At 42.1% G+C, this 26,956-nt stretch overlaps 1 protein-coding gene across 9 annotated transcripts; it reads right to left on the bottom strand.

The window, feature by feature from the left end:
• Positions 1 to 21: 21 nt before the first annotated feature.
• Positions 22 to 26,762, bottom strand: LOC310842936 (uncharacterized protein). 9 transcript variants are annotated; one of them, XM_083735275.1, is made up of 12 exons: positions 26,517 to 26,762; positions 20,429 to 20,485; positions 18,037 to 18,142; positions 17,201 to 17,274; positions 15,897 to 15,974; positions 13,200 to 13,307; positions 11,077 to 11,160; positions 9,528 to 9,608; positions 7,108 to 7,221; positions 5,900 to 5,971; positions 2,028 to 2,175; positions 22 to 1,018 (listed from the first exon to the last, which is right to left on the bottom strand). In XM_083735275.1, exons 1-12 carry the CDS (start codon positions 26,620 to 26,622, stop codon positions 187 to 189), a joined length of 1,860 nt encoding a protein of 619 aa, XP_083591401.1. In that variant the 5' UTR covers positions 26,623 to 26,762; the 3' UTR covers positions 22 to 186. The 9 variants fall into 9 exon arrangements, with proteins under 9 accessions (XP_083591401.1, XP_083591395.1, XP_083591399.1 ...); XM_083735269.1 differs by having other exon boundaries at positions 17,201 to 17,743; positions 18,041 to 18,142; XM_083735273.1 differs by lacking the exon at positions 18,037 to 18,142 and adding an exon at positions 17,531 to 17,743 and having other exon boundaries at positions 17,201 to 17,278.
• Positions 26,763 to 26,956: the final 194 nt, after the last annotated feature.

Genomic DNA, 26,956 nt, shown 5'->3' with positions numbered 1-26,956 from the left:
AGCCAGATTAGCGACTCCTGCAACCCAACACCAAACCTACTTTTTATTATTCAATAGCATGATTGCAACATGTGTTCTCCAGGATACTATAGGGTTCCATCATGATTAACCATGGTAAAAATATAGGACTGCACACTTCTGGACAGCAGTCAGACTGAACAATAAGTCCCTCCTCTCTGTGCTGCTCTAATTCGAATATGAGTCTGTACTAGAAGAATCTTTGATATGCTGAAAACATGCACAGTCTGAGTCATCATCTTGGGACAGTCTTGACTCCTTGGAGTTTTTGTTAGTGTCTAAAGCAGCAGAAACATTTGATGAAGGATCTTCAACCCAGCTTGAGCTGCTGTAGCTATGTTGCTTAGCTGAAACCTTTTTGTGTCCTCTTCTGGGTTCTGTGGATTTGGGTCTATGCCTAGATGGTCTTTGGCAGATTGGTTTTGTTTTGTAACAAGCAGTATCTTTGGCTTGAAGTCTTTTATAGTCATGATCTTTGGATTTACCATAATTTCCTGGACTGTTATAAGAGCTATGATTGGTTCTGAAAGTTCTAGGTTGTACTTTGAGGTTCTTACATGTGCTGCTGTTGTATGAAGGCAAACTATTATGGGCACTGTGCCTTAAAGGTTCAACTGGGAGAAGCAAGCCAGTGTCTTCTGGTGGGGAGCTAGGGGACAACATAGCTTTGACAGGATGGAGATCTAAAGGCTTTTTGATGTAATCACAATCTGTTGATGAAAACATTTCCGGTGGTGAACTTAAGTTGTTGTTGTTTTGATTGTCCGTTCCAACAGCGCTGTCTTCTAGCTGTTGGCTTCCTGTTTCCACAATGTTAACAGCATATTCCAGTTGTTGGTTTTGTGTTCCCCCAACGCCAGCATTGTAATATGGTTGTTTGTTTTGTGCTCCCTCAATGCCAACATTGTAATGTGGATGTTGGCTTCTGGTTTTTTCGGCTGATGTGACTTCATTTTTGTCAAGTCCGGCTTTTTTGTCAGCATTTGTTTTATCAGGTTCCCTAAGAGAATGATGAAATTGTTTTAATAGATACAAATCTTTTTATGAAAGGAAGCCATAACATCAAACAGTGATACAACAGCCACGTCACTCCCTTGCCCGTTGCTGCTGCTTCAGGAAAACACATTGGCAGATTACTCTGAGAGCTGTCGATTCCCCAACTTGCTTCCTACCTCAAAGAAAAAGAAAATAAGTTTGGTTGCATTGGCCCTCCCTGGCTAGCAGAAGGGTATGCCCAACTTGAAGTCCCAAGAGCTGCGTTAAGCGTATGGCCTTGTTACAGAGGATTAGATCAGCTTTGTATAGATAAATCCTAAACTCTGCTGAGCTAAAATCTCTGTGAAGGAGGTTAGGCCGAGATAGTTGCCCAATCCAGGGAGTAATCTTCATGACTGACTGAGGATTTCAACCCACCGCAGATCCAAACTATCATGAAACATTCTGTGCTGAGGAGAACGGGGAGTGTGGAGAAGGATGTGGTTATCACAGTTATGTAATAACGATAAGCAAAGTAAATCATTGTTAAATCTAGGGAGCATTTTTGCCTTTCATCTAGAAGAAAAGGACAGTGGAAAATGGGCCAGAATCTGCAGACTATTGATTTTCCAAAGCTGCACATGAAGCAGAACACATGAGGATGGGCGTGCTACCATATTGGGCAACACTAGTCACAGCAGTGTGTGCTATAGTGACTTGTTCTGCAGTAAGATACAGTAGTATCTGTGTTTTGAACTGACATGCAAATCTTGCCTTTTGCCATTATGAATTAATGCTGGTTTCAGAATTGGAAAGCCTGTTGTTATTCAACTTGGATATTATGATTCTTAGATGGCTATGCCAGCAAAAATTGTATTTGATTGGCCTGCATCTACTACTGCGTCAATTACGCCCATTGCGTTATATCAGCATTCTAAAGTAGGCGCAAATGTCAAGGACTGGGTGCAAGTGGTTAGGAAGCAATTTGAATTATACACAGATGAGAGGGAGGAGAGAATGAAACAGTGACTTACTGCTCCTTCTTCACAAATAATGAAGTGTATATGTGCACAACAACTATTACAGTCAAGATCAAACCAGTGACAGCTACACAGGCTATGATGATGTGCTTTAGCAGGTCTTTAAGGTCTGCAGCTTTTGCTTTTCTCTTGCCCTGAATACCTAAAGGGACGAACACAGAACCATGTCATATTATTCACAATTTAACAATGTTTCATACTCAACACTACTGCAATTCTTAGCAACACTGTTGTCAAAACCTTGTTGCTGAAAACTAATCTGATAAAGCTGTACACTATAGCATAGCTGTAATAATAAAAAAGTTATTCTAAGTTACGGTAAATGCTGTGGTAAGTGCACGTAAGTTTAAGCTAATGTGCACCCAAGTCCTGCTTGCTTTTTTCTTTTCCATTATGTGGGAGAATGGGCAACCAAATCACAAACGCATGATTGCTAGACAGTCACAAACAGGGTCAATGGCACCATGGAGTTTCAGAACCTGTATAGAGGCGATAAGCTGTGCACAGATGGTGGATCTGCTCTGTGGAAATAGGTATTCGCATTCTCACACAAGTGAGAAAAAAGTTGAAGAGTAATTAAATAAATAAAATATCCTCTCCTACTCATCTAAATACATTTAATGTAATAAGCTGTCATTGCAATATTTAATTAATAAATAAAAAGTATTCAAACATACATAGATTCCGTTCAAGTCAATAAAAGCCTTGCCAGAAAGCACTGAGTGTTAAATGCCAGCATTGGAGCTGGGTGAACTCCCCTCAGCACCCACGGGAGCTGCTGTTTATCCCCCCAAAACAGTAAATAGCTCTGCTCATTGCTGAACCAACCTGGGCAGCCCTTCAAAGCAGTCTCCATCCCCCCAGCAAAGCAGTCGAGACATTCTCTCTGACTTTGCTGAGTGGCTGATTTAAGGAACTGCTCCCTGGAAGGCTGGAGGCCAAACTTCACTCTGCTCATAGAAGACTCTTGGGCCGAGCCTTGCAAGTAGGCTTTTCCTCCTAAGTGGCCTCCCATGGTGACCTGGGAATTCAGCAACTCAAATCACCTCTCCTTTTGCTGCTGTTCCCCCCCCCCCCCGAATGGTGACTTGATATTCTAATCTAAACACATTGTTTAAAAACCCTCCACCCCTCTCTTCTTATCAATATTCACTGGATACCCCAACCTTGAAATGCTTGTGATATTAACACAGGTAGAATATATTTTAAAGTGACCCAGGATTTGCAGGCGGTTCTAGATTTTAGATCCTCTCAAAACGTTAAAAGTTTTGAATCTGTGTTTAAATTATAAATATTTAAATAAAACAGAGAAGAAACATATAAGTGGCACTTAAAGCAGCGAACAACCTAAAAACAATATAGTAACAACACTGGTAGAAACATCGGGAACATGTCACTACAAACTGGTTGGTTAAAAAATTCCAAAGTCTGAAAAGGACAACAGGGATGACTTCTCACAGGCTTCTATTGCCAAGGAACTCACCAGGGTACAGCCTACCAGACTAAAGGTTCAATTCCTGGTAACCACAAGCACCTTGGAACTGGCCCAGTAGTAAATTGGCAGCCAGGGCAGCTCTCTCAGCAAAGTAGTAGCATGTGCCAGTGACCTGCTCCTGTGAGCAGCCTGGCCACTGCAGTCAGCACTAGTAGCAGTTTCTGGACCAGATATCAGGACAGTCCACCACGAAGTGTGTTACAGTAATCAGGTCTTGAGGTTACCAAAGCATGGGCCAGGTTCTCCTGATCCAGGAATGTTCATAGCTGGCATTTCAGCTAAAGCTGGTAGAAGGCACTCTTGGCTGCAGGTCACTCGAACCACTAGATGGATCAAGGGGTATCAGCCTGCTCTTCAGAGTAAGGGCAACACCACCCAGAACAGGCAATTGACCTACTCCTAAATTTTGCATCTCCTGATTTTGGTGGCACTCCACACTGTGGTTTCAAATTCCCTTACAATCTTTTTAACTCTGCTGTGCAAGCTGTTTGCCTTTGTAATGTTCAAAGGTCATGTTGCACAGCAAAGTCGCACAGGTTGCAGGTGCAAATGCAGGCTACATGCCTTTCCTGTGCAAGAGTGTCATTTTTCTTTCTTTCAGACAATGCAAACAAGCACTGCTGTTGACTACTATAGAAAAGACAGTGCAGGTGGCTGGCACTGCTTGCTCGAAATATCCAAAGCTGCCCTATCTGCAGCCTGTATGAAGTAAAAACTATTTGACAGCACTGCTTATAAGGCTGATGCCTATACCAGCTGCAATGGCACTCTGGTGGCAGAGCAAATTACCATCATAGCGCGCCTGCTTCTCACAATCCAGCCAAACCACTTTCCCATTCCTACCTTTTTAAATACTTTCCATTATGGTGCAAATATTAATGAGCGCTAGATGTAGGTTAAAACCCTTTGAGTTGTATGCTAGGGCTATATGCTCCATCACCTCTTTGCCACTTCCACAAAAGCAACTCCGCAATGCTTCCATCCTACCAGATTTATTTATTTTTCTTCAGCAATGCCACTAGGTGATGCAAGATTGCTGGTTTACAATCTCGTTATCTATTTGTCCTTTTGTCACTCTCTCCTGTTTTTTTTAAAGATGCAAGCAGAATGGAGATGGGGGGGGGGTGAAATTTATTTTCCACAATCCAATTTCACCGTGTTCAGTTTTATCCCATCTGTCTGGGGTATAAAAGTGACGTTTCCCCTTCCAGAAACCAATTGGGATCCTGTTTAGTATTTAGGACTGAGGCAGTTAGGAGATATGTCTCTGTTCCCTAAGGGCTGTGTGTGCTGACTCCACCATACTTCCAGGCCTGACTGCCGCAGAGCCAAGGGACTCGAGCTTGATCTTGGATTTGGAGACTCTGCCAGTACTTCCTTGGCTTCAGACCCAAGCTACAGAAGCCCAGAGAAATCAGCACACACAAAAGCTGGGCATATATTCCACTAAATCTGGCATGCAGGAGCAGTGCCCCTAAACCTGGCAGTCCTTAAGCCTTTGAATAGTGCAGCCGCATTGCTCTGGCATCCAAAATCCAGCATTTACACTGGGGTTTGTAGCTTTTACCTCATGATAAAAAACACTAATGCCATTAAAAATCTCTATTTTCACTAGGGGCTGACTACAAAGATGAAATGTTTCTGCTGTGACTAAGTCATCTTAATCCGCATACTTTGGGCTTAACGAGGGTGTGGACAAGGTGGCTTGTTTGGTGTTTTTCATTAGCCTTTAGTACAGCAATACATTATTCGATGTAACTGTTCCTTTGTCTACTGCATCAAGTTCTGCTGACAAATGATTCTAAGGACTGAGTTTCAGTGCTCCATTATAAATGTTCACATCATTTGTTTTTGCCTTGTGTGATGAATTTTGAAACTGCAGCTTTGCAGCTGGTTTACAGAATTAAATGAAGTAAACAAATGAAGCAGTACCTTTTTGTTGTTTTCCACAGCTCTGATTTATGTGTCTTACTTTATTACAGGTTTAAACTGTGGCTTAAGGAACCCAACAACAAAAATCTGCCCTGTTAATTTTCTAATTGAGGTCTAGGCAAACAATTTGACACAGGAAGAGAAAAATGTTTGCTCTCTTTCAGCTGAATACACACAAAATGTGTTTTAGCTGAATAAACCCAACTGAAAGGCATAAATCAAGTGTTTAAAAATAGAATGGGGATAGCAGTAGTTTGCTAAGTCAATAAACACAGGACAACAGAGCTGAAATTATACCCCTGATGTATTAGGTAATGCTCGCTTTCACAAAACTACAGCACATTATAGGAAGATGAGCAGGGAAGAGCAAGCTGTTAATCCTACCTTACCTAAAATCTTAATGGGTTGTTTTACTTCCATTTAAGTAGTTCATATTTACCTTCATATTTCTCAAAGAATTCATATCTTTGGGCATTATTCATATGTTCATTTGTCACTTCAGTAACCAAATCTGTAAAAAACAAAGCAAAAGGTGAATAGCAACAAAGCACAGTGTGTTTCTGCTTGCTGTTGACTTGTAGGTAATAAAGTGAAAATGTCTAAAAATTCTAAGAACTTTCAAATAAAACGTGCAGCTATGGAGCAATAATTATTTTCTTTCTGATCTATAGCTGGCTTTATTGTTTTGCTTTGCAAATTTTATTTATACCTTGTTTTTTACATTGTAAGCTGCACTGAGCTGCAAGAGTTGGCAAAAAAAAAAACAAACAAACTTAAACTAAAGAATCATGGAGCAAAGGTAGATGGACTTTCCTGTAGCTCTGGGTGGGATGATAGCTGATATATTGCATAGGTTTCTCCAGTCCAGAGAATCATGGGAGCAGCCTCAGGCTACTTATCTGCACACATGCTCTCTGGCCATGAATATTCACTGTCTAGTGCAGAAAGATGGCCAGTTGTCTTGCTTGTAGCTGATGCTTGCTAGGGTGCGTTGGGTTGGGGGAAAGGGAAGATTTGGTGGTTTATTCCTGTTCCGTCTCCCTTGCTACTGCTGACCTCTTACAGTCAATGTCAAACTAGCTGGATCTTCCTCTCCTACACTTCATTTGTGTGATTGTAATCCCATGTGCCGGGACATGGGTGGTGCTGTGGGTTAAACCACAGAGCCTAGGACTTGCCGATCAGAAGGTCGGCGGTTCGAATCCCTGCCATGGGGTGAGCTCCCGTTGCTCGGTCCCTGCTCCTGCCAACCTAGCAGTTCGAAAGCACGTCAAAGTGCAAGTAAATAGGTACTGCTCCAGCGGGAAGGTAAACGGCGTTTCCGTGCGCTGCTCTGGTTCGCCAGAAGCGGCTTAGTCATGCTGGCCACATGACCCGGAAGCTGTACGCCGGCTCCCTCGGCCAGTAAAGCGAGATGATTCGGCCACGAATCAGGGGTCCCTTTACCTTTACCTTTAGCCCCATGTTCCAACCTTGGCTCATGACATTCTAAATGCACTACAAGCTCAATTTTCACTGATCTGGCTTGCACGAGCAAAACTAGATTGCTCCAAGCATGCGGGAATAGCTGTGGCTGGAGAGCAATGGGGTGGCCATTACTGCTGATAATAATGTAAGATTGCGTGGATAACTGTTTAACGACTTTACTTGGGACAGAGATTGCTTCGAGTGGTGGTTCGTCTGTGAACGGCAGAAAATCTGCCTCTTCTGGGACAGGCGCTGTCATCATGTTGTGGTTCTCTTCACTGTAACCTGCTTCTTCTGTAGCAAGAAACAATTATATTTATTCAGTGACCATGCCACAAAACAAATGTGGATCCCAATGCTATTATAGCAGTACTGGTACAAAAAGAAATATAATATTAGGGGCCTGTCTGCACAACTGGTTCTTTGTTAAATGAATGCACATTTGCTGTTTTTGTTTTGTTTTGTATATAGGCTACATATCTCAAAAAGGTATGTTTTTCAAGCAGTCAGATGTATTGTGAAAATGCATTATTTTTGTTAGGTGGAACATCTATGGCAAATATGATTGCCACAGTAGCTTATAGCATATATAGCTTGCAAAAGTGTTGCAAGCAGCTATTACTCAGTAGTCTAAGTCTGAAAGACAGGCTGCCTGTTGGCTTTGGATACATTCTGGAAATGCATCCAGAAAACTTTTGTGATTTTTTTCCATCAGATTTGTGCAGGGAGAAAAAAGCCAAAACATTAGTGCAGCCTGCGTGGGAGAAGGCCCTTCTATATGAATAATGTACATCTATTGTTCATTTGTTGTACAAGTTCCAGTTTCCCCTTGAAGAAAGTACTGTATTTTTCCATGTATAACACGCCCCCATGCATAAGACGCCCCCTATTTTTGGGAACCCTCATCTTATACACGAAAAAGTACGGTATCCCTTTTGGGGAGATGCCACATCTTCCCAGCACTCAACGTAAACATTTTACTGCTTGGAAAATGGAATTCGTTTCTCCCCACCTAGCAAGATGATTTCAAGTAGCCTTGCCAAGTTGCAGTGTGCCCTCGATGCCTTTGACGTCACAGTGACCAGAGTCACACCCCTCTTTGACTGAAGCTGTCCACAGAAGGGCAACAGCAGCACTGAACATGTAATTTTTCTTTTATTATTTGACACTTGCACCCTTCCAAACATCCTCAGCTTTGATAGCAATTGCCACCTTTCTGGAATGTGGGTCACTCAAGCTTTCCCAGTCTCAAAACAGACAGTGCAGGCAGTCATCTCGCAACATGAAATATATATATATATATAAAATTGTCCAGTAGCACCTTAGATACCAACTAAGTTTGTTCTTGGTATAAGCTTTCGTGTGCATGCACACTTTTCCAGATACCCTAACCTGGCAACATGGTTTGTGTATACAACCACTGAATACCGAAACTGAGATGATATCTGACAGTTAGAAAGGATACACTTTTGGTACTTGGTCTCTTTTTCCCTTTCTCTGCTAATTCAATAAGGATTTTTACTCTGTGCAGACCAGCAAAGCCTCCTTGGGAAAGTTCTAAGCAAATATATATATATATTACCAATCCCGAGTTTCTGGCATAGGGTTTGAAATATTTAAACATAAGTGTAGCCAATGATGCCCAGAGAATGCAAAATTCTATTTACAGGGCAACCCAACCCCCTTATGCCAGGTTGTCTAGTATTGGATTGAGCAGAGATGTTCCTGACTCTGCAGAGTGCTGGCGGAGTCAGCTGGGAGTTTGGATTGTGCCCTTAGTTGTGCCAAAAAAGCAATGGCAACTTGAGGACTGATACACACCCCTGTATCCAATGTATGTGATGTTCATTCTGACTCCACTAACCTGATCTGATGTACTGTTAAACACACATAGGAGTGTGCAATCCCCACCTGGAGTCACTCAGTAAAAATATGCCCACCAAAAGACATTTTTAAGGCCAAACTACTTGTGATACTTTGCCTCTACATGTAGGATGTTTATTGTACAAATAACCAACATGCGGTCCCCAGTTCTAGATCATGACCCTGGTATTGGAATGAGGTCAAGTTTCTATAGCTTTGCCCCAGCTGGGATTCCAATATGGGTTGGGAGGGTGGCAGCACCTTTGGGCGCATATAAGGTTCCTAAAACAAATCAGGGCTGCAAATGGAGGGAAATTAGTTCTCTTTCTTTTTATAGAATAAATGTGGGAGCAATGTTCTGCACTTAAAATGTTATTAATTAACACAACGCAAGTGGCGTTGTGGGCTAAACCACTGAGCCTCATGGGCTTGCCGATTGGAAAGTTGGCAGTTCGAATCCCCGAGGTGGAGTGAGCTCCCGTTGCTCTGTTCCAACTCCTGCCAACCTAGCAGTTCGAAAGCACACCAGTGCAAGTAGATAAATAGGTACTGCTGTGGCAAGAAGGTAAACGGTGTTTCCATGCGCTCTGGTTTCTGTCGCGCCAGAAGCAGTTTAGTCATGCTGGCCACATGACCCGGAAAGCTGTTTGTGGACAAACACCGGCTCCCTTGGCCTGAAAGCAGGATGAACACCACAACCCCATAGTAATTCTGATGCACTCCAAACCAAGATTTACCTGGGTCTTCAAGTTCGTTTGATGAATAAATATTGTCCATCAGCATTGGTTCCTCGCTGTCACTGGTGGAAGGCCTACGAACTTCAGTTTTTCACAAAAGATGAAATGGTAACTTAAAAGAATTGCACTAGAAAACTTGTGACATAGGGCATAGCAAGCATAAGGGACACAGCCGTGTGCCTCTTTTCCATTTATGTTAAATAGCCAATTAATTTAACAGCCATTTGCTAATATGAGCATTTTAAGCTTTAATAACTGCAAAGGACCCCAAACTGGGGTGTTGGCTAATTGGTCTCAACTAGTCAGCCTTCTCGGGACGCAGGTGGCGCTGTGGGTTAAAGCCTCAGCGCCTAGGACTTGCCGATCGAAAGGTCGGCGGTTCGAATCCCTGCGGCGGGGTGCGCTCCCGCTGCTCCGTCCCAGCGCCTGCCAACCTAGCAGTTCGAAAGCACCTCCGGGTGCAAGTAGATAAATAGGGACCGCTTACCAGCGGGAAGGTAAACGGCGTTTCCGTGTGCGGCTCTGGCTCTGGCTCTGGCCAGAGCAGCGATGTCACGCTGGCCACGTGACCCGGAAGTGTCTCCGGACAGCGCTGGCCCCTGGCCTCTTGAGTGAGATGGGCGCACAACCCCAGAGTCTGGCAAGACTGGCCCGTACGGGCAGGGGTACCTTTACCTTTACCTTTAGTCAGCCTTCTCAGTATGTAGCAACCCAATCCTTGAACTCTCCCAGCCCCCTTGAAGCACAGATGGCAACATCATTGATGGGCCTCCATTGATTAATTAAAACATTTCTCCCAGGCTTTTTGGAGAACCTGATCAAATCTATTGGATCTTAGCTTTGTTGGCCTTACAGTATTGTTATTCTATGGGTCTTTGAACAACAATAAAGTATTGATGTTGTTGTAGTGTTCTAAGTTTATGATTTTTTTCCCACTTGGTTTTTGAGTTTTAAATGTTTGTACTACTTTATTATTATATTGTGCAACACTTTGGAACCACAACTGTGGTGAAAAGCTGTTTATAAATTCTAGTAATAAATAAATAAATACAATGCTTGAGTTCAGATACTTGCTTTCAGTAAAACACAGACATGTAAAACAAAAACCTCTGTCCCTACATACTCATTTCCCATTAAGTGAAAATGATTATACACAATTATTACAGAATCTAAGAAGGCAAAGCATATTTTATTTGACAAATAAAACTAAATTACATTCAGGAGTAAATCTGAACTCAATCATATTTAGGGGAATTTCTGACTCCACAATTATGAAACTCCCCTATGCTGCCCATTTTTAACAAGTGAGCAATTTTAGAATTTAGCATTACTCCACCTCTTCAGAATTTTTGGTATCTGGACAGGGAATAAACCAATGATGACTACAGCACCCTCCTTTCAACAGTAGTAGTAGGCCTTGCTGATTTTATTTCCTCCCACATATCAATAGCCCTTAATACCGTATGCAACATGGTACATCCCCATTGCTATGATTACCTCATTAATACGTACAGCAGTCTGTACAATTCAGTGAAACAATAAGAGTTACCTAGATGTTCCTGTAAATCCTGAAGAACATCTTCCATTACTGAAGACTGCAATTTCTCATTAGTGGATGGAGTCTCTTGCTTCACTGTTTTAAAAAAAATATCAACAATTGAATTAATTGTCATTGCTACACTGGGAAGGTTTGGTGAGAAGGCAAATAATTAGTTGCACACAAATCGACTGGAACCGATTTTAAATGAGTATGCCAGAACTATAGCTCTTGCCAGTTCGACCATAGGTTCTAAAGCAGGGATGTGGTGGCCCTCCAATTGTTGCTGGTCTCCCTGGCCCAATGGCCAGGAATTAGGAGAGCCGTAGTTCAGCAACATCTGGGCAGCCAGTAGTCCCCCATCCCTGACACAACAGCTTTAAAGAAGGAAAACCTAGATTTGAATTCCTGCTCGTTCATGAAGCTTAACTTGCCAAGTCACAATCAGGCATAATTTTCCATCACTAAATTTCCCCCCCTGATGTAATTGATCATCTCCTTCCCTTTGGTTTAGGCAAGTGACAAATTACGATGCTTCATTATGGGGTTGTGTGGACAGAAGAGATTAGCAGTGCAATCATAAACATGTTTGCTTAGAAGTAAATCCCACTGAGTTTAATGAGGCTTAGTTCCTACCAAGTGTGTATAAGATTGCAGCATAAGGGAGTTCCTGGGAAGGCAACCGAGGGTCTGCAGCAGAGTAGGGGCCCTTGGTGATCCAGATGTTGTGGAGTGACAACTGCCATCAGCCCCAGAAAGTATGGCCAATGGTTTCCCACACCTGGTGTATAGCACACTATGGACTTCCTTGTCCCTGGTCAGAGGTCTTCCTGGTGTGCCGGCAGAAAGCTCTGCTGCTACTGCTGATCCACTAATGGCTGTCTCCTCACAGAGGGGTCAGGAACAAGGCATTTGAGGCAGGCGTGTTTGAGAGAGAGACTATTGATCCAGAAGATCAAAAGCCTCCTTATTCCCCAAACAGACTGGAAAAATATGCAGCAGCACCTGTTAAGTGTTGCTGCAGTCAATGGGAAGAAAAATATAAAAGAACAATAATGGGGAAAGTGGAGAAAATTGCCCCAACGTCATCTGCATTAGCCAGTGCCTCTTGGAAGGGCTGTGGATACAGCAGCAGCTGTGGCCAGGAACATAGGGTTGCTCTGCCTGTACAAAGTAAACTAGAAATTGAGGCCTAAAGCCCATTACATAAGCTTACTGTCTTAACTTTTAAGCAACACATCAAGGGGACTGATAAGTCAGGATCTATGTTCAAGAAAGCAGTATTTATTTCTGAGTTTTCTGGATTAATCTAACCTCTACGTTAGATGACTGCAACGTGCCACACGTGGAGCTGACTCTGCAGAAGGTTTGGAGACTTCAGCTGGTGCAGAATTCAGCAGCCAGGTTGCTCACGGGCAAGATGGGTTGAGCATATAATGCCAATCCTGGCTGGGCCAGTATAGTTTTTGGGCCCAATTCAGAATGCTGGTTTTGCCCTATAAAGCCTTAAACAGCTCAGGCCCTGTGATCATTAGATGAAGGGTAAGACAGTCATACCTTGGTTGTCCAACGCCTTGCGACTCGAACATTTTGGCTCCCAAACGCCGCAAACCTGGAAGTGAGTGTTCCGGTTTGCGAACGTTCTTTGGAAACCGAACGTCCGACATGGCTTCCGCGGCTTCCAGTTGAGTGTAGGAAGCTCCTGCAGCCAATTGAAAGCCGCATCTTAGTTTTTGAATGTTTTCGGAAGTCAAACGGACTTCCAGAACAGATTCCATTTGAGAACCAAGGTACGACTGTATTGAAATGTAATTATTACTAATAATATTTTTTTTAAGTGATGATTTATCTGATCAGTAAAATTCTTGCTTTGTAGGTGTGATACCATGCCCCCACCAAAAAAATTCTCTGACCAGACCAAGACTGCAATGCTAATAACAATAATATCCCCAGAATTGTTCAGAGTGAAATCAATAATGTCAACGAGTCCACAGCTCTATTTCTATAATGAGATTCTGATAAGAATGCTTTGGGAAACCAATTTGAAATACATTAGTACAATTTTATCAAAGCTCTGCTAATCTTTAATTTTAGAAAGAAGTTTTTTTAAGTAATGGAAGGCAAAAAATACATACCCCTTTCCATCTTCAGATCAGTTAGTATATTTTCTAGCTCTTCTACAGAAGTTTCTGTTTTTGTTGTCATTATGCTTTGTGAACCTTCATCTTTGAGTGCACTTGTTGCTGCAAGTTACAAAAAAACCTGACTGGTTTTGATAACGCAAAGCTATCTAATGCAAAACTATCCAACAAAATCTTGTAATTTGTTCTTCAGTGGTGGTAGAGGTTGAATTAACAGCAACAACTGATATGCCAAAGATTCAGGCACTTCAAAAACAAAACACAAAACTTCAAAAACAAAACACAAAATATCCTGCAATTATAGGTACTTATTTTATTGTGATCCTTGTCCCTGTTGTTGCAATGCACAGTTTTTGAACAATATGTTTGCAAACCGTAACTAGACTACAACAGCCCCGTGGATGACCTCTGCAGTGATTATCTGCAAGACAATGGATAAGAAAGCTACATAGAATAATAACTACAAGCAAAGGTATTCTGTGGCTCCTGTGTATTAATTTTCTGTAAGAGCAAAATCATTCAGCAAAAGAAATGTATTAGGTTTACCAGCTCACAAAGAAATGCTGCCAGTTCTCTTACATGTACTTATGTGTCACAGGGTTGTCTGAAGGTTTGAAATGATAAGAGAGGTGTAACTTGGCCTGGGCAACTGACTAACTGCTAGGCTGAAATACACACTGCATAATGAAATATAAACTTGATCAGCTTGACAGTGTGGAGCTCTCAGAGAAGGTGGAATCAATTCCAGAGAAATGTCAGAAGCATTTTGCTGCTGACAGCTCAACACACAATACCATTTTTAGTTCTGAAAAATGTTAGTTCTACTGCTAGCTCCCTTACTGGAGAGAAAATGGAACCATGGCTATGAGTGATTACATGACTGCAGGGTCCTAGTCATTTATATAAATACTGAATGCACCAGAGGACAGTGGAATTGTGTGCCACTACCATGCAAGCAGGGCTTTTTTCCCCAGGCAGAATTTCCCGAAACTCAGTTCCGACATCTCCCAGGTGGGCGCCATTGTCATTTTAAGAGAACAAGGGAGGTGTTCATGGTGAGTTCTGGCACTTCTTTTTCTGGAAAAATAGCACTGTGTGCAAGTCGAGTGTTAGCGTATCCACACATTGTCCCAGTCCAAGAAATCCTTCCCTTTCCCTTCCTCCTTCCATAGTGACTGTATGTGGAAGCCCCTGTTTGTATTTACTATGGATTTTCAACGGTGGAGTGGAATGGGAGACAATAATTCTACTATCCCATCATGCATTCACTATACAAGCAACTCCCATTTAAAGCACATCCAAATGACCGTGATCGCGCGAACACACATGGTGCCGAACCCAGAAGGAGCCCCAAACATCACAAAAATGTCACAAAAAAAGATTGAATGGGGTGGGGGTGGAATGGGGTGGAGCAAGCTTATGTGTCCTCCATCGACATGTGTGGGGGCAGCCCAACCCACCCAAAACAAAGATTGCCTGTACATATTTTGGCAGAGGTGTAAACATACTCTGCTTCTATACAGTTTTCACTCACTGGCACCACAGGCAGACAAATATTTCCAATTCTCTAGCAGGTGGGTGGGGTTGCCCACCTGTCAATCATTGTTGGGACTTGAAAGCACACAATGGGGCTGTTTGAAAGCCCTCTTGCAACAGTCTCAGGCTGCTCTTTGAACACTTGAGTGTAGAAAATCCTAACATGGGAAGTAAGTCTCAAGAGTTGCACAAAAATGCCTCCAGTTTTGCTTAAACTATAAGCAGCTATAAGCAATGTTCATTCTAGCTCTGCAACTCACATACTACTTGAGCTAAAAGGCTAAAACAGTTTAAACTGATAAGTTCTTTGGTTCCTTAGTAGTATCGCTGTCTGAAAGCTCAAATCTATTTGATGTCATAGTTTTAATAGGACAATTCTACCATCATAAAATTGATCTATCAGTTAAATTTGTCTGTCACATTTCTTCCAGATGGGACAATATAATGCAGATTATCAAGTGCATTCTTACAGGAGGACCCATAGCCCGTCAAATTTGACCTTTAATTCAAGCTATTATGCCTTCTTGCAAAAATAAATCCAACATTTAAAACTTTCAATTCCTGGTGTGTTAGCACATAAGAGATACTCCACCTTTGAGATGCAGTAATAATGTAGTCACCCAAAGTACTGGTGTAACCAAGGCTGAAACTACATTATCTGGAAACAGAAGAGGAAAGTTCCTTAATAGGGAGACGGGGGGTTGGAGTGGCAAGGGAGCATTTGCATCTGCAAAGTTAACAGCAGGTATAACTAGATTTCCAGGACTGGGTAACAAGTTGTTGTTTTTACACTTGAAACCATTATTTGCGGTATTTATAAGCCTGCCATTCACAAAACAGTCCCCGAGCGGGAACATATGTGATGTTCGAAAATCCCTTTCACATAGTATTGTAAATCATGGAAAAGCAGCTCTGATCAAAAAACTTTGTGGTGCACTCTCATGTGCGCAAGGAACTCCTGGTCAAGGAAGTTTTGCCACTGACTTAAATGTGGGAGCCACTAGCACCAAGAGGATTCATGCAGACAACTGCCCCCTCAACAACAAAGTTATAAAACGTATCTGGAATTCTGTGTGCACACTGCCAAATTTCATACTCTTATTAAAAACAACAACCTTGAATTGGGTGGAGGGTGAAACATACATATTTGCTAACCTTTTCGGTTAATATCTTCATAAACCAGAGACTGGCTTGCAGGTTTTTCCAAGTGGGCAGCTTTTACTAGCTTGAAAGCTGTAAATACACATATAGCAAGTTTCTTAAAATAGAGGGGAAAGTTTTGGGACAGGATTCAGTCTTGCTTGCTTAGACTCTTCACACATCATAGAAAGCACAGCAAGCACACATTTCAAGTCACATTATACACATGAATTATTTCTGGGTCTACACGGTCAAAGCATATGCAAAATATTCCTGAGCCCTCCACAGGTATTGACTGCATGAGAAGAGTTATGGTCCCTGGTGTGTTGATTAGACACAAGTGTAATTTCCTGTATCAGGTGTTGATTTAGCTATGACTTTCAGGCTGCAATTCTATACACACTTACTTACTTGAGAGTAAGCCCCACTGAAGCCAAACCACATGGGCTCCAAACCCCATAGAAAGCCATTTGTGTGAAAGTTTTCCTGATACGGTTTAGGAGATCATAAGCACACCAGCCACTCCGAAAACAACAACAGTAATCTAAGTGGTAGTTCCTTTACACAGATGGCTTCCTATTCATTTTATGTTTCCGGTAACAGCCACACTACCAGTACAACGTAAGTCCCATTCCAAGGGATGGAATATACTTCTAAGCAATGCTGATTAGGGTTGCAGAATTCTCAGGATGGTATTGCCTACCTGCCATATATAATAACAATCTTACAATTTATGTAAAGCTATTTCAAGTGTTCAAATCTTCACATACATTATCTCTGTAATCCTTACAATAGCCCTGTAAAGTAGGCAAGTATTCCTTTAATCACCACACTATTTAGGATCACCAAGTGAGCTCATGGCTGAGGTGAGATTTCAGTTTGGGATTCATTGGTTTGCAGCTCACCCTTAGTCACTATTCTCTCTAATAATGACGAGAGCTTTTTCATGTGCGGTCCTGCGAGATGCTGGTTTTAGAGAATTGAAATACTGTGGACTTGTAACATTGAATATCACGAGCCATTCCTATCTACTGCATAGACAAAAGGGCATCAGTCAATTCAACCTCTTGGCCTAAAATCACCACAAGATTGTTGTTAAAAAAGAAAGAATGACACAATAACTGAGACATATGTTGTTCATATTAGAGGTGACATAAAAATATAGCACACGTGACTAATTGCATTTCACTTAATTTCATTAGGGTACATAATTGTTCTGCAAATTCTATGGTGACAACAATATACCGACACAACAGTATGAAAATTTGTTTCAGGGTGAACCCCTACATCTCACTGAAAGGAAAAATACTGTCTTTTACCTGTGAAAGGATGGTCTCTTTTACTGCCATCTGCAGTGGTCTTTCCATGATCAGGTAATATCAGGGCTGTTCTTCTCCCTTTTTCAGGAATATGCTTCACATTATTATCCACTGAACTGTTTACTACCACTTGCAAACCATTGCCTTTTAATACTACTGTATCAGTTTTAATGCCTTGGTTCATAATGTTGCTGGCTACAACATGAATTTCAGGGACTTCTCTTGAATCTTTTAAATTGTAAATGTCAATCTCAGTTTTGCTTGAATTGTCAGCGGAAAGGAATCTTACAGTGATATTAGTTGCTCTTACTGATCTGCCAGAATTATTACCAGCATTATTGTCCTGTTTCAAGCCAGGAAGCAAAGTTATTTCTTCTTCGGTTCCTGCACCCTTCACTTTATTAGGTCTCACTGGTGTGTCCACAAGGATATTTGGGGAAATCTTGTGCAGCTTGTAACCAATCAGTACTGTATAGCTATTGGGAAAAGGGATTTCTTGTGTTGTTAGACTACTAGGAGTTGCCTTCACTTTTACAGAGGATCCTGAAACAATATAGTTGATATGTTAACATTTTTAAGCAGGATATTCTGTACTACAAAACAGCCACGCAGACTACACAACCACACACTTTTCACACAATATCCCTTGGGACTATGACACCGAGCAAATTTGCTGAGAATCATAAATCTTGTTCCTCCAGATTAAAAGGGATAGGTATCCAAGTTAATGTGTTGTAGATTAACGGTGAAAGTAGTGGTTGAGTGTTACTGAGATTAAATGCTGGCCTTCTCCATAGGAAGGTTAGTAAACACAAAATCCAACAACAGGGGACCACCTGCCTTTAACCACATTCAAGTGTACAGTTAGTGATCTGTGCTGTTTCTCTGAGGGTTCATGTTCATGCATCAAATTCTTTTGGTGCAGAACTTGGATTCGGTGATCTGCAAATAAAATAATCTGCATGAATATACATGTGACAATATCCTAACCAAAAAACAAAACAAAACCCCAAACTTTTAAAATTGTTGTGCGGTGTAGGTAACTGCGAGCCAGAAAATCTCCAATCTTTTTAATCAGCCATGAACTCACATGATGGCTGTAGCTATGTCCCTTGAGCCTTTCCTGCCCTTGACTTAATTTGCAGCAACCCTATCTTACAAGGCACGAAAGGGGAAGATGAGGCCCAGGGGTCATATTGGGTTCTCCAGGCCTGCCTATCTGGCCTTCAGGATTCTTCCCAGGATACACCCATCCCCAGATCATGTGCCTAACCAGCTGTACTGCATTCCTTCCTTGAGTGCCTTTTCCTGGCAGGGATGTGTCCTTGGAACTGTAAGAAATGCCTGGACGAGGAATGGAGATATATGTGAATGCAGAAACCTCTGACTCTTGTGTGGCTGGTGTGACTCCTGGACAAAAGGTAAAGGTCATTTCCATTTCTCCACCCACATGTTTCCATTTTCCACACCAGTGGCAAACAGTCCCCAGAGGTTTGCCCTTGTGAGGAATGTGGTTCCCCACACTTGTTATAAGGAACTTTCAGATAATGTATGTGAAGTACTCTGAACACTTAAAAAAAAAAAGTACTATACAAGTACCATTAATGACTGTCACTGAATTACATTACGTGAGAAACAGCTTTAACAGCAAATGGCAAGCTTTTGTAGTATTTAAAAGAGGGTAGCAGAAATAACAACAATTGTTTAACGACAGCAAGCCGATACACTGTGCAGTGCGCACACATGACATGGTTCCTTCTTACGGAGTTTAATAGTCGCAGCTCAGTCCTAAATGTATTTATTTAGACTCCAGTTCTACTAAGCTCAACGCAGCTCACTTCTGTATAAATATGCCAAGGATTCAAGCTTAAGTGGAAGTCAGTCTAGGCACTATAATATCCACTCATGATTTCTACCATCCGGCTGCGGACTTTTATTGCAAGTGGCTGACTTTTGTAGAGGCATCTGCAGCTGGCGTGGAAGCTTGCCCACAATTTCTTGTAATTTATAAGCAAAACAACTCAGTCATTTGAATTATTGTGCTCCTTAAAATGCGTTCTCAATGTTGTACACTGTGCTGTGGGATCTTTTGATAAAGGGCTGGATATAAATCGAATAAATAATTGGGAGGAGTCATGAGGCAAGCTAAACTGGACAGTAGAAATGTGTGTGGCAATTTGCCATGTGACTACAGTAACATGTGGCTTAGCCACACAGTGCACAGCACAAACAGCTTAAAACACGGCCTGGCAAAGAAATGGCAAGCGTGGACACCAGGAAGGCACAAAAGGGACCAGAACATACATACAAAATGTGATGCTCAATTGTGGTCCAGGAAAGGCTTTGTAAAATTAGGTTTCTGGAAGAGGAATAGAGAGGAGAAAATATGGAGGAGGCTAAGAACACAAGGAAACCTTGCTGGATCAGAACCAAAGTTCTATCTTGTCCAGCATTCCTGTTTTGCATGGTAGCCATTCATATTCCTATGGGAGGCCCACAAGTAGGGAGTGAATCATAGTTGGGAGGGACCCCGAGGGTCATTCAGTCCAACCCCAGAATCTCAAAACGTGGTTCCCCATCCAATTTGAAACCATGCTGGGCCCTGCTTAGCTTTGCAACTGTGGTTATCAGTTTTATTGCAGCACCACTAGAAGGCAATGGCCTTTCCCCATGGTTGCTCCCCTGCCACTGTAATTCAGTGGCACACTTGGAGCTTCCACACAGCCATTGTAATTCGTAGTTATTTGTGAGCCCATCCATTCCCCCTCCAAAAGCATGCCTAGAAAACGGGGGGGGGGGGCATATGCAAGCAAACAAACCTAAAGACAAATAATAAAGAGTCAACATAAATGCATACTGTGAAAAACACTCTAATACACAGATAACTATTTTCAGATTATTTTGCATTTATGTCAAGTTTTGAGCCCTACTTTTCAGCTGTAAGTGGTGGGCTAGAGTTTCACTGGAAATAGAGATTAACATTTTGTACATCTTTGTGCATTGATGATATGTAATGCTTGTTGTTGTTTAGTCATTTAGTCGTGTCCGACTCTTCGTGACCCCATGGACCAGAGAACGCCAGGGGTCATGAAGAGTCGGACACGACTAAACGACTAAACAACAACAAGCATTACATATCATCAATGCACAAAGATGTACAAAGATGTAATGCTTATTTATATGTTACTGACATGGGAATATAACACGTGATAGAGAGCTGCTACTTACCAAGTAATTTAATAATTTCTTTAAGATTATTTTTTGAATTTATTGAACTGTTCACACCTGCAAAAAAACAAACAAAACAATTTCACAATGACATCAGTTATAAAGACTACATGCCGGAGTTCTTTTGAAATTGCCCATCTTATCATCAGTTATCATGAACACCTTTAGGATACACCTACCAAAGTCAGTGAGCATAGGATCAATTATTTTGGGCCGGATTTCAAAATGATGAAAGCAAACTGAACAAATTTGTGTAGATACTGAACACATCCTAAATCAGCTGCTTCACACATTCAATCTACAACTGAACTACTTTTTCCATGCTACTGTAAAGTGCTGAAATTGAACTGGCACGGTTTAATCCTAGGCCCAAATTCAGAGGCTGAGGCAAGTCTTCTAAGGTCTCAGGTTTGGAAGCAGATGCCGCTGGACTGCAACTCCCATAATCTCTGGCCACTGACCACATTGGGTGGGGCTGATGGGAAATGTAATCCAATGATATCTGGAGGGGTCACGGGTTGCCTGTCTCTGACCTAAGCCAAACACCACTCAGAAGAACAAAAGGATGGGAAGTTTCTATGGCTACATGCTAACAAGAGGAAAGTTAGAAAAGTAGGAGAATGTTTATTTTTTGGCTTAAACTCTTCAAGAGACACACAGCATATTCTCAAGGAGGGTCTTAGTTCCTGTATGAATTGTATTGAGAGGAGACAACGAGGCACTATTTTAAATTAATTAGGTCAATGTAGTAAGTACAAAACTGAGCAACAAGCAAAGACAAGACTGAGGGAGAAAGTCAAGAAGTCACACTGAAAGACAATTGCAAACTTAACCTTTGAATCTTTTCACAATGGGGGTTTCTTGAACTCATGAAGGTGGAAACAAATGGAGGATTCCCCCCCCTATAATGATCTAGCTTGGAATGCAGGGAGGAGGGCTAGGGAAATGGAAAGCCCAGGGAGAGAGAGAGAGAACACGAATCAGCAAGATTAAACTGAGGAATTAAAACCAGACATGACTTTAAGTGTCCGGATTTCCTCTGTCCCTAAGAAGATCTGACCCATCTTCATTGTTTGCTAACTAGGGTGAGAGAACTAGGTATTTGCCTTCTCAGGAGCCACACATGCTTTACACAGGAGAGGTATCATATCTTCTATATGTTTTCTTCTGCTCTGCAGGTATTGCTGTTCTGCTAGCTGCCCGAGTTCTAAATGTTCTGCACTGCTACGCTTCAACAAACCAATTGATATGCGAACCTTTAAACTAGAGTGTGTTGTTGCTCTCTGTTTCAGTGGGAACTTGTGGCTCCTGTAAACACCCTTCTGGAGGGCATCAGATTGTAGGGCTTGAACCATGGTGATGCTGAAGCCATCACACCAAAGCTGCACCATTGCTCTCAGTCCACATTAGAAACAAGCCATTTTGATATGTTAATTAGCATATACCACTGCTCCATAAAAGAGCTTTGAGTCTGCCCTTGGAACCAATGCTAACTCAAATTTCAATGTTTTCTGTTTTCTAATAGTGAGCTGAAAGAAATAAGCATACACACCAAATGGCAATGACGCCTCTATAATACTACCTTCAACTCACTTTTTTTTTTAAAAAAAGCACACTAGTATCTGTTTCTAGCCCAAAATCCTGTCTGGAGGTGTAGGAGGAATATATCACTGCTCACTTAGTTTGACTAAGGTCTATGGAACTGTTCATTCTAGCATGACCAACCATCCATCATTAAACCCATTCTGAATGCCACAACATATTCAAGAAGTATATGCATGAATCCAAAGTTCCAACACTAAACCAATGACAAAGCTGATTTTCAAATGGTCTTAATGACAGACAATCTGCATACCAATTGACTCATTTACGCACATGATAACTGAGAACAATACAAGAAAAATATGTAAAAAGGTCTGTAATGGTGCATGACAATTGCTTCCAAGTATGCTGACCTTTGGTAAACGAAACAAACAAAAAGTACAGTGCTCTTTTGACGAGACATTAATGAGTGATTAAGAATGAGTACAGCTGCATCATATGAACACTCGGTTAAAAATATTCTTTTTGCATTCAGTGTCAGTCTCATAATTATGATGGAAAACGCTGTGGAAGGAAGCAAGCAAGCCTATGCAGTGAAATATTTATATTTTTACAATAGCTATATGGTTTTCGACAACACTGTCAAATACCAGCTCACTTAATATTTTTCCAACTACTATTATTTATATACAGACCCTATCATTACTATTACATGCTGGTACAGCAGTAGTTTAGTAAATTCTTACTTAATTTCCAATATCTACAGCCATTGCATATTGCGTAGATATTCCAGAATGCTACCTTTTGAATTCATTTCCTAAAATAATTGCTTAACAGATAAACCCAACAGACAATCTGGATTTATTTTTAATGGGTGAAAATGATTGAAAATTAAAATATGAAAGCTACATACTTTTAAAACATTAAGACATTTAAAAAAACACACATGTATTCTGGTATTTTTTGGGTGGTGGACCAGAGCTATGGTTCTCAAAACTGAAGATGAACTAAGGAGGTATACACAGCTTCTAGGACTAGCAGAAGGTACTGATTTCAGCAAGGCTTTCAACAAAGTCCTCCATGATATTCTGGAGGAGAAGCTGGTAAAATGTGAGCTAGATGGTGTTACTGTTAGGTGGATTTGCAGCTGGCTGACAATAAAAAGTGCTCACTTATGGTTCCTTGTCATCCTGGGGGGAAAGTGACAAATGAGGTGTCATACTGCTGCGGGATTCTGTCCTGGGTCCAGTGTTGTTCAACATTGGATGAAGGAATTGAGGAGAGGCTCATCAAATCTGCAGGTGACACCAATCTAGTTGGGGTTACTTCAGAAGATAAACTCGGGAATCAAGATGAATTTAACAGATTGTAGAACTGGGCCAAAACTAACAAAATGAATTTCAACAGGGACAGATGTAAGGTTCTACACTTAAGTAAGAATGGTAAGATGCACAAATATAGGATGAGGAGCACCTGGCTTGGCAGTAGTACAGTATACATGAAAAGGGTCTAGTTGTCTTAGTAGACCAGAATCTTAATATAAGTCAACAGTGTGATGCAGCAGCAAAAAAGCTAATACAATTCTAGACTGCATCAACAAAAGTACAGTATCCAGAGAAAAGGAAGTAATAGTACCACTCTGTTCTGCTTTGGTCAGACCACACCTGGAGTACTGTGTCCAGTTCTGGGAAACACAGTTTTAAGAAGGATTTTGACAAGAGGGAACATGTGCAGAGGAGGGTGACCAAGATGATCAAGGATCTGGAAACCAGGCCTTACGAGGAACAGTTGAGAGAGTTGCTTAAGGAGAAGAGAAGACTGAGAGGGGGCTATGATAGTGATCTTCAAATACCTGAAGGACTGTCATATGAATAATGGGGCATATGAATTCTGCTTGTTTCCAGAGGGTAGGATTAGAATTAATTCAAATTACAAGAAAGGAGGTTCCAAATAAACACCAGAAAGCACCGGAAAGGACTAACTCAGAATGGGGTGGACTCTTCTTCATTTTAGGTTTTTAAACAGAGGATGGATACATTAGCTGTGATTTCTGCATTGCGGCACGTCGGACTAGGTGGCCCTTGGGGTTTGCTTCTAATTCTAGAATTTTCTGGTTCTGTTTATTATACCCAGTCCCAGCCCAGCCTGTGTGGTCCTGAATGGCTAATAGGAGACATTCTGTTATGCCAACCTGCTCTCCTCTTGCACAATTAATGGAGCACAGACTGTCACTGATAAAGACAGCTCCCTGTGGGCCATGCCCTCAAAGAGAGTCAAATATTTTAGGATCAAGTGACATTCCTAAAAAGGGGGAACTAGCAAAGAGTAGGGTAGTGGTTTTCGGCTGGAGAGACCTGGGTTCTAATCTCATATCATGGGTCATGTGCCTGACCTCCAACTCTGCAAGCTTTAGAACAATGGCAAATACTGCTCCAGCAGATAATGGAATAACCTATGTTGTTTCACTCCCCTGTGCTCTACACCAGTGTTTCCCAACCTTGTGCCTCCAGATGTTTTTGGCCTACAACTCCCATCATCCCTAGCTAGCAAGACCAGTGGTCAGGGATGATGGGAGTTGTAGGCCAAAAACATCTGGAGGCACAAGGTTGGGAAACACTGCTCTACACCACTGCATAGCCTGCTTAACTTGGAACGATACTGTCTGTTTCTCAAGAGAAAAATGCCGTTTGAGGCTCCCTAAGTATACCTGATTCACCATGTTGATCATACAGTCATCACAATTACAATGTGAAGAACCCTAATACAATGCACAAGGTATAAAGGACCTTGTACACCAGAAACCAAAGTCAAGTTCTGAGTGTATTCTACTTCCCATGTCTGAAGTAGTCTCTTCAGAATATAACCTCTCCTTACAAATCAGCTTAACACAGCACACCAGCAATAATATATTGTGACTGGCTGGGTACTTGACTACTCCCTGCTCTGCTTCTGCAGTCCAGGGCATGCAACAAAAATAGGTTTGTCAAGCCTGTGACAAACACCATCATACATGGCTGGTGCACTGCATTCAGCTTGGTGAGTCACAAATTGTGGAGGCTGGTGTAAAATGACCATTAGAATAATAACCTTGAGACTAAAACCCCACAGAAGCTGATCAATAATGTGACAATAACCTCAACAGGATATGCAAGGCCTTGGACCATGATGATTCATATAAATTATAATACAGATCTAATTTTTGAGTTATGGCATTGGGCAAAGACTGCACCAGGTAACAAGAAACATTTTAAACAAATAAATTATAGTGTTTGCATCAAACTGGCTTGCACAGATACTTATTTGAAAAGGCTGTTCTATATTCCCGAGCACCATGGAACTGTTGACTACAACAGACTCCCTTAAATTCAGATAAACTTTTCTATCATGGATTCACTGCTGAGCACCGGTGGGATGCTAATTTGCAAGAGGAAGCAGGAAAACCAGGAAAATGGTACTCCTTCGCCTTTCCCCGTCTGCTTTTGGAACTGTTTTTTGAAAGAGAAATCCTGAAGGTTGCTCTCCAAGCAGAGTTGAAAGGGGGAAGTTTTGTTGCTTTCTTTTTTTGTTTCCCTCAATGTCTCAGAGATCAATTAAAAGCAGTGAAGAGATTAGAACACCACCTCCTGCCCTTTTGGGGAACAGAAACACTTTGGAGCATTGCTTGCTTATGTGTTCTCTCTCTCTCTCTCTCTCTCTCTCTCTCTCTCTCTGTTTGTGTGTGTGTTTGGATCTAAAGGACAACATACATGTTTACACCATGTGAATACATAAAGAGGGCATTGCTTCATACAATCAGCCACAAAAACTGAGTCCTCTTTATACCGAAAATAAAATACCTGCACTGAAAGAAATGTGATGCTAACATACAAAGCACTTTGTATTCATCCTTTCCTGTAATTTGGAAGAAAAATGTAGCCAATCCACTTTAAATTCTTCAATTACAATAGTTCAGCAGCCAGCAATTATTTAACTTGTGGAGTATTTATTCTTTTGAGCCTTAGATTGCAAGCCTTTGCTACTCAGAAGTAAGTCTCAGTGAATTGTGCACAGATTCTGCAGTCTTATACTGGAATCTTAAGCATTTTTTACCCAGAAGTAAGTCCCACTCAGTTCAATAGAGTTTACTCTCTGGTATGTGCCTGATAATCATCCTCATTATTGCTGCTACTATTATTATTACATACAGCCCTAATACTTCTTAGAATTCCTCAAATGATCTATTACTCTCTGAAATGATCCACTTAAGGTTGAATGAAAGCCACACACACACACAGGGAATTGCACTATTTGGAGAGACTCTCTCTTCTCCAGCCTCTTTCAAAATCCTTTTTATGCCCCTTATGAACAAATATGTTGAGGTGTGTGGAGGAAAGTGGTCTCTCTCTCTCTCTCTCTCTCTCTCTCTCTCTCTCTCTCTCTCTCTCTGTGTGTGTGTGTGTGTGTGTGACAAATTGGGTCTTTGCCCCAGGTGACAGAAAGCCTAGTATCGGCCTTGCAGGGGTGGCCTCTGCCCAGCCCCACCCTCACGGAGCGCGGCGCAGGATACCTGGGCCTGGTTCTCCCTGGGGCCTAATCTGAGTGTTCCAGCTGGGCAAGGAAGCGAGGAGGACGAGGAGGCAGGCGGGGATGGCACCCCTAGCGGCCAGCGCCATATTCGCCACCGGCCACCTCCGGCAGGAGACTCCGCTATCCTGGGAACGACTTAGCTCCAGCCACCTGCTCCGGCCGGCGGGGCGCTCGGTCTCCAGGACACGCGGCGCGCGCCGAACGCTCCCGGCTCTGTGACCTCACCCTGCCGTCGGAGATCCGCACAGCCCCTCGGGTCGGGGGCTTCCAGAGCTGCTCGGCTGAGGAGGAAGCGGGGCGCTACGGGGAGCCCCCCACCACCACCACCAAGGACGCCTCCTGCAGCCCGAGCGCTCTCGTCTGTGGCGCATAGAAAGGCGCGGACTGACGGGCGGGGAAAAGTGGGATTTCGCTTTCCTC

Source organism: Podarcis gaigeae (genome assembly GCF_964106915.1).
Source record: "Podarcis gaigeae genome assembly, chromosome: 4".
NCBI classification, from domain to species: Eukaryota; Metazoa; Chordata; class Lepidosauria; order Squamata; family Lacertidae; genus Podarcis; species Podarcis gaigeae.
The sequence above is the reverse complement of the archived record's forward strand: the minus strand, read 5'-3'. Positions and strand labels throughout refer to the sequence as shown.

Excerpts from the sequence above, each read along its gene's own strand:
- LOC310842936 (XM_083735269.1), bottom strand. The coding sequence starts at position 26,622 with ATGGCGCTGGCCGCTAGGGGTGCCATCCCCGCCTGCCTCCTCGTCCTC. Across the intron at positions 17,744-18,040 it reads ACACTTGAATGTGGTTAAAG|GATCCTCTGTAAAAGTGAAG; the intron begins GCAGGTGGTCCC and ends ATATTGTTTCAG. Across the intron at positions 1,019-2,027 it reads TTATTTGTGAAGAAGGAGCA|GGAACCTGATAAAACAAATG; the intron begins GTAAGTCACTGT and ends TCATTCTCTTAG.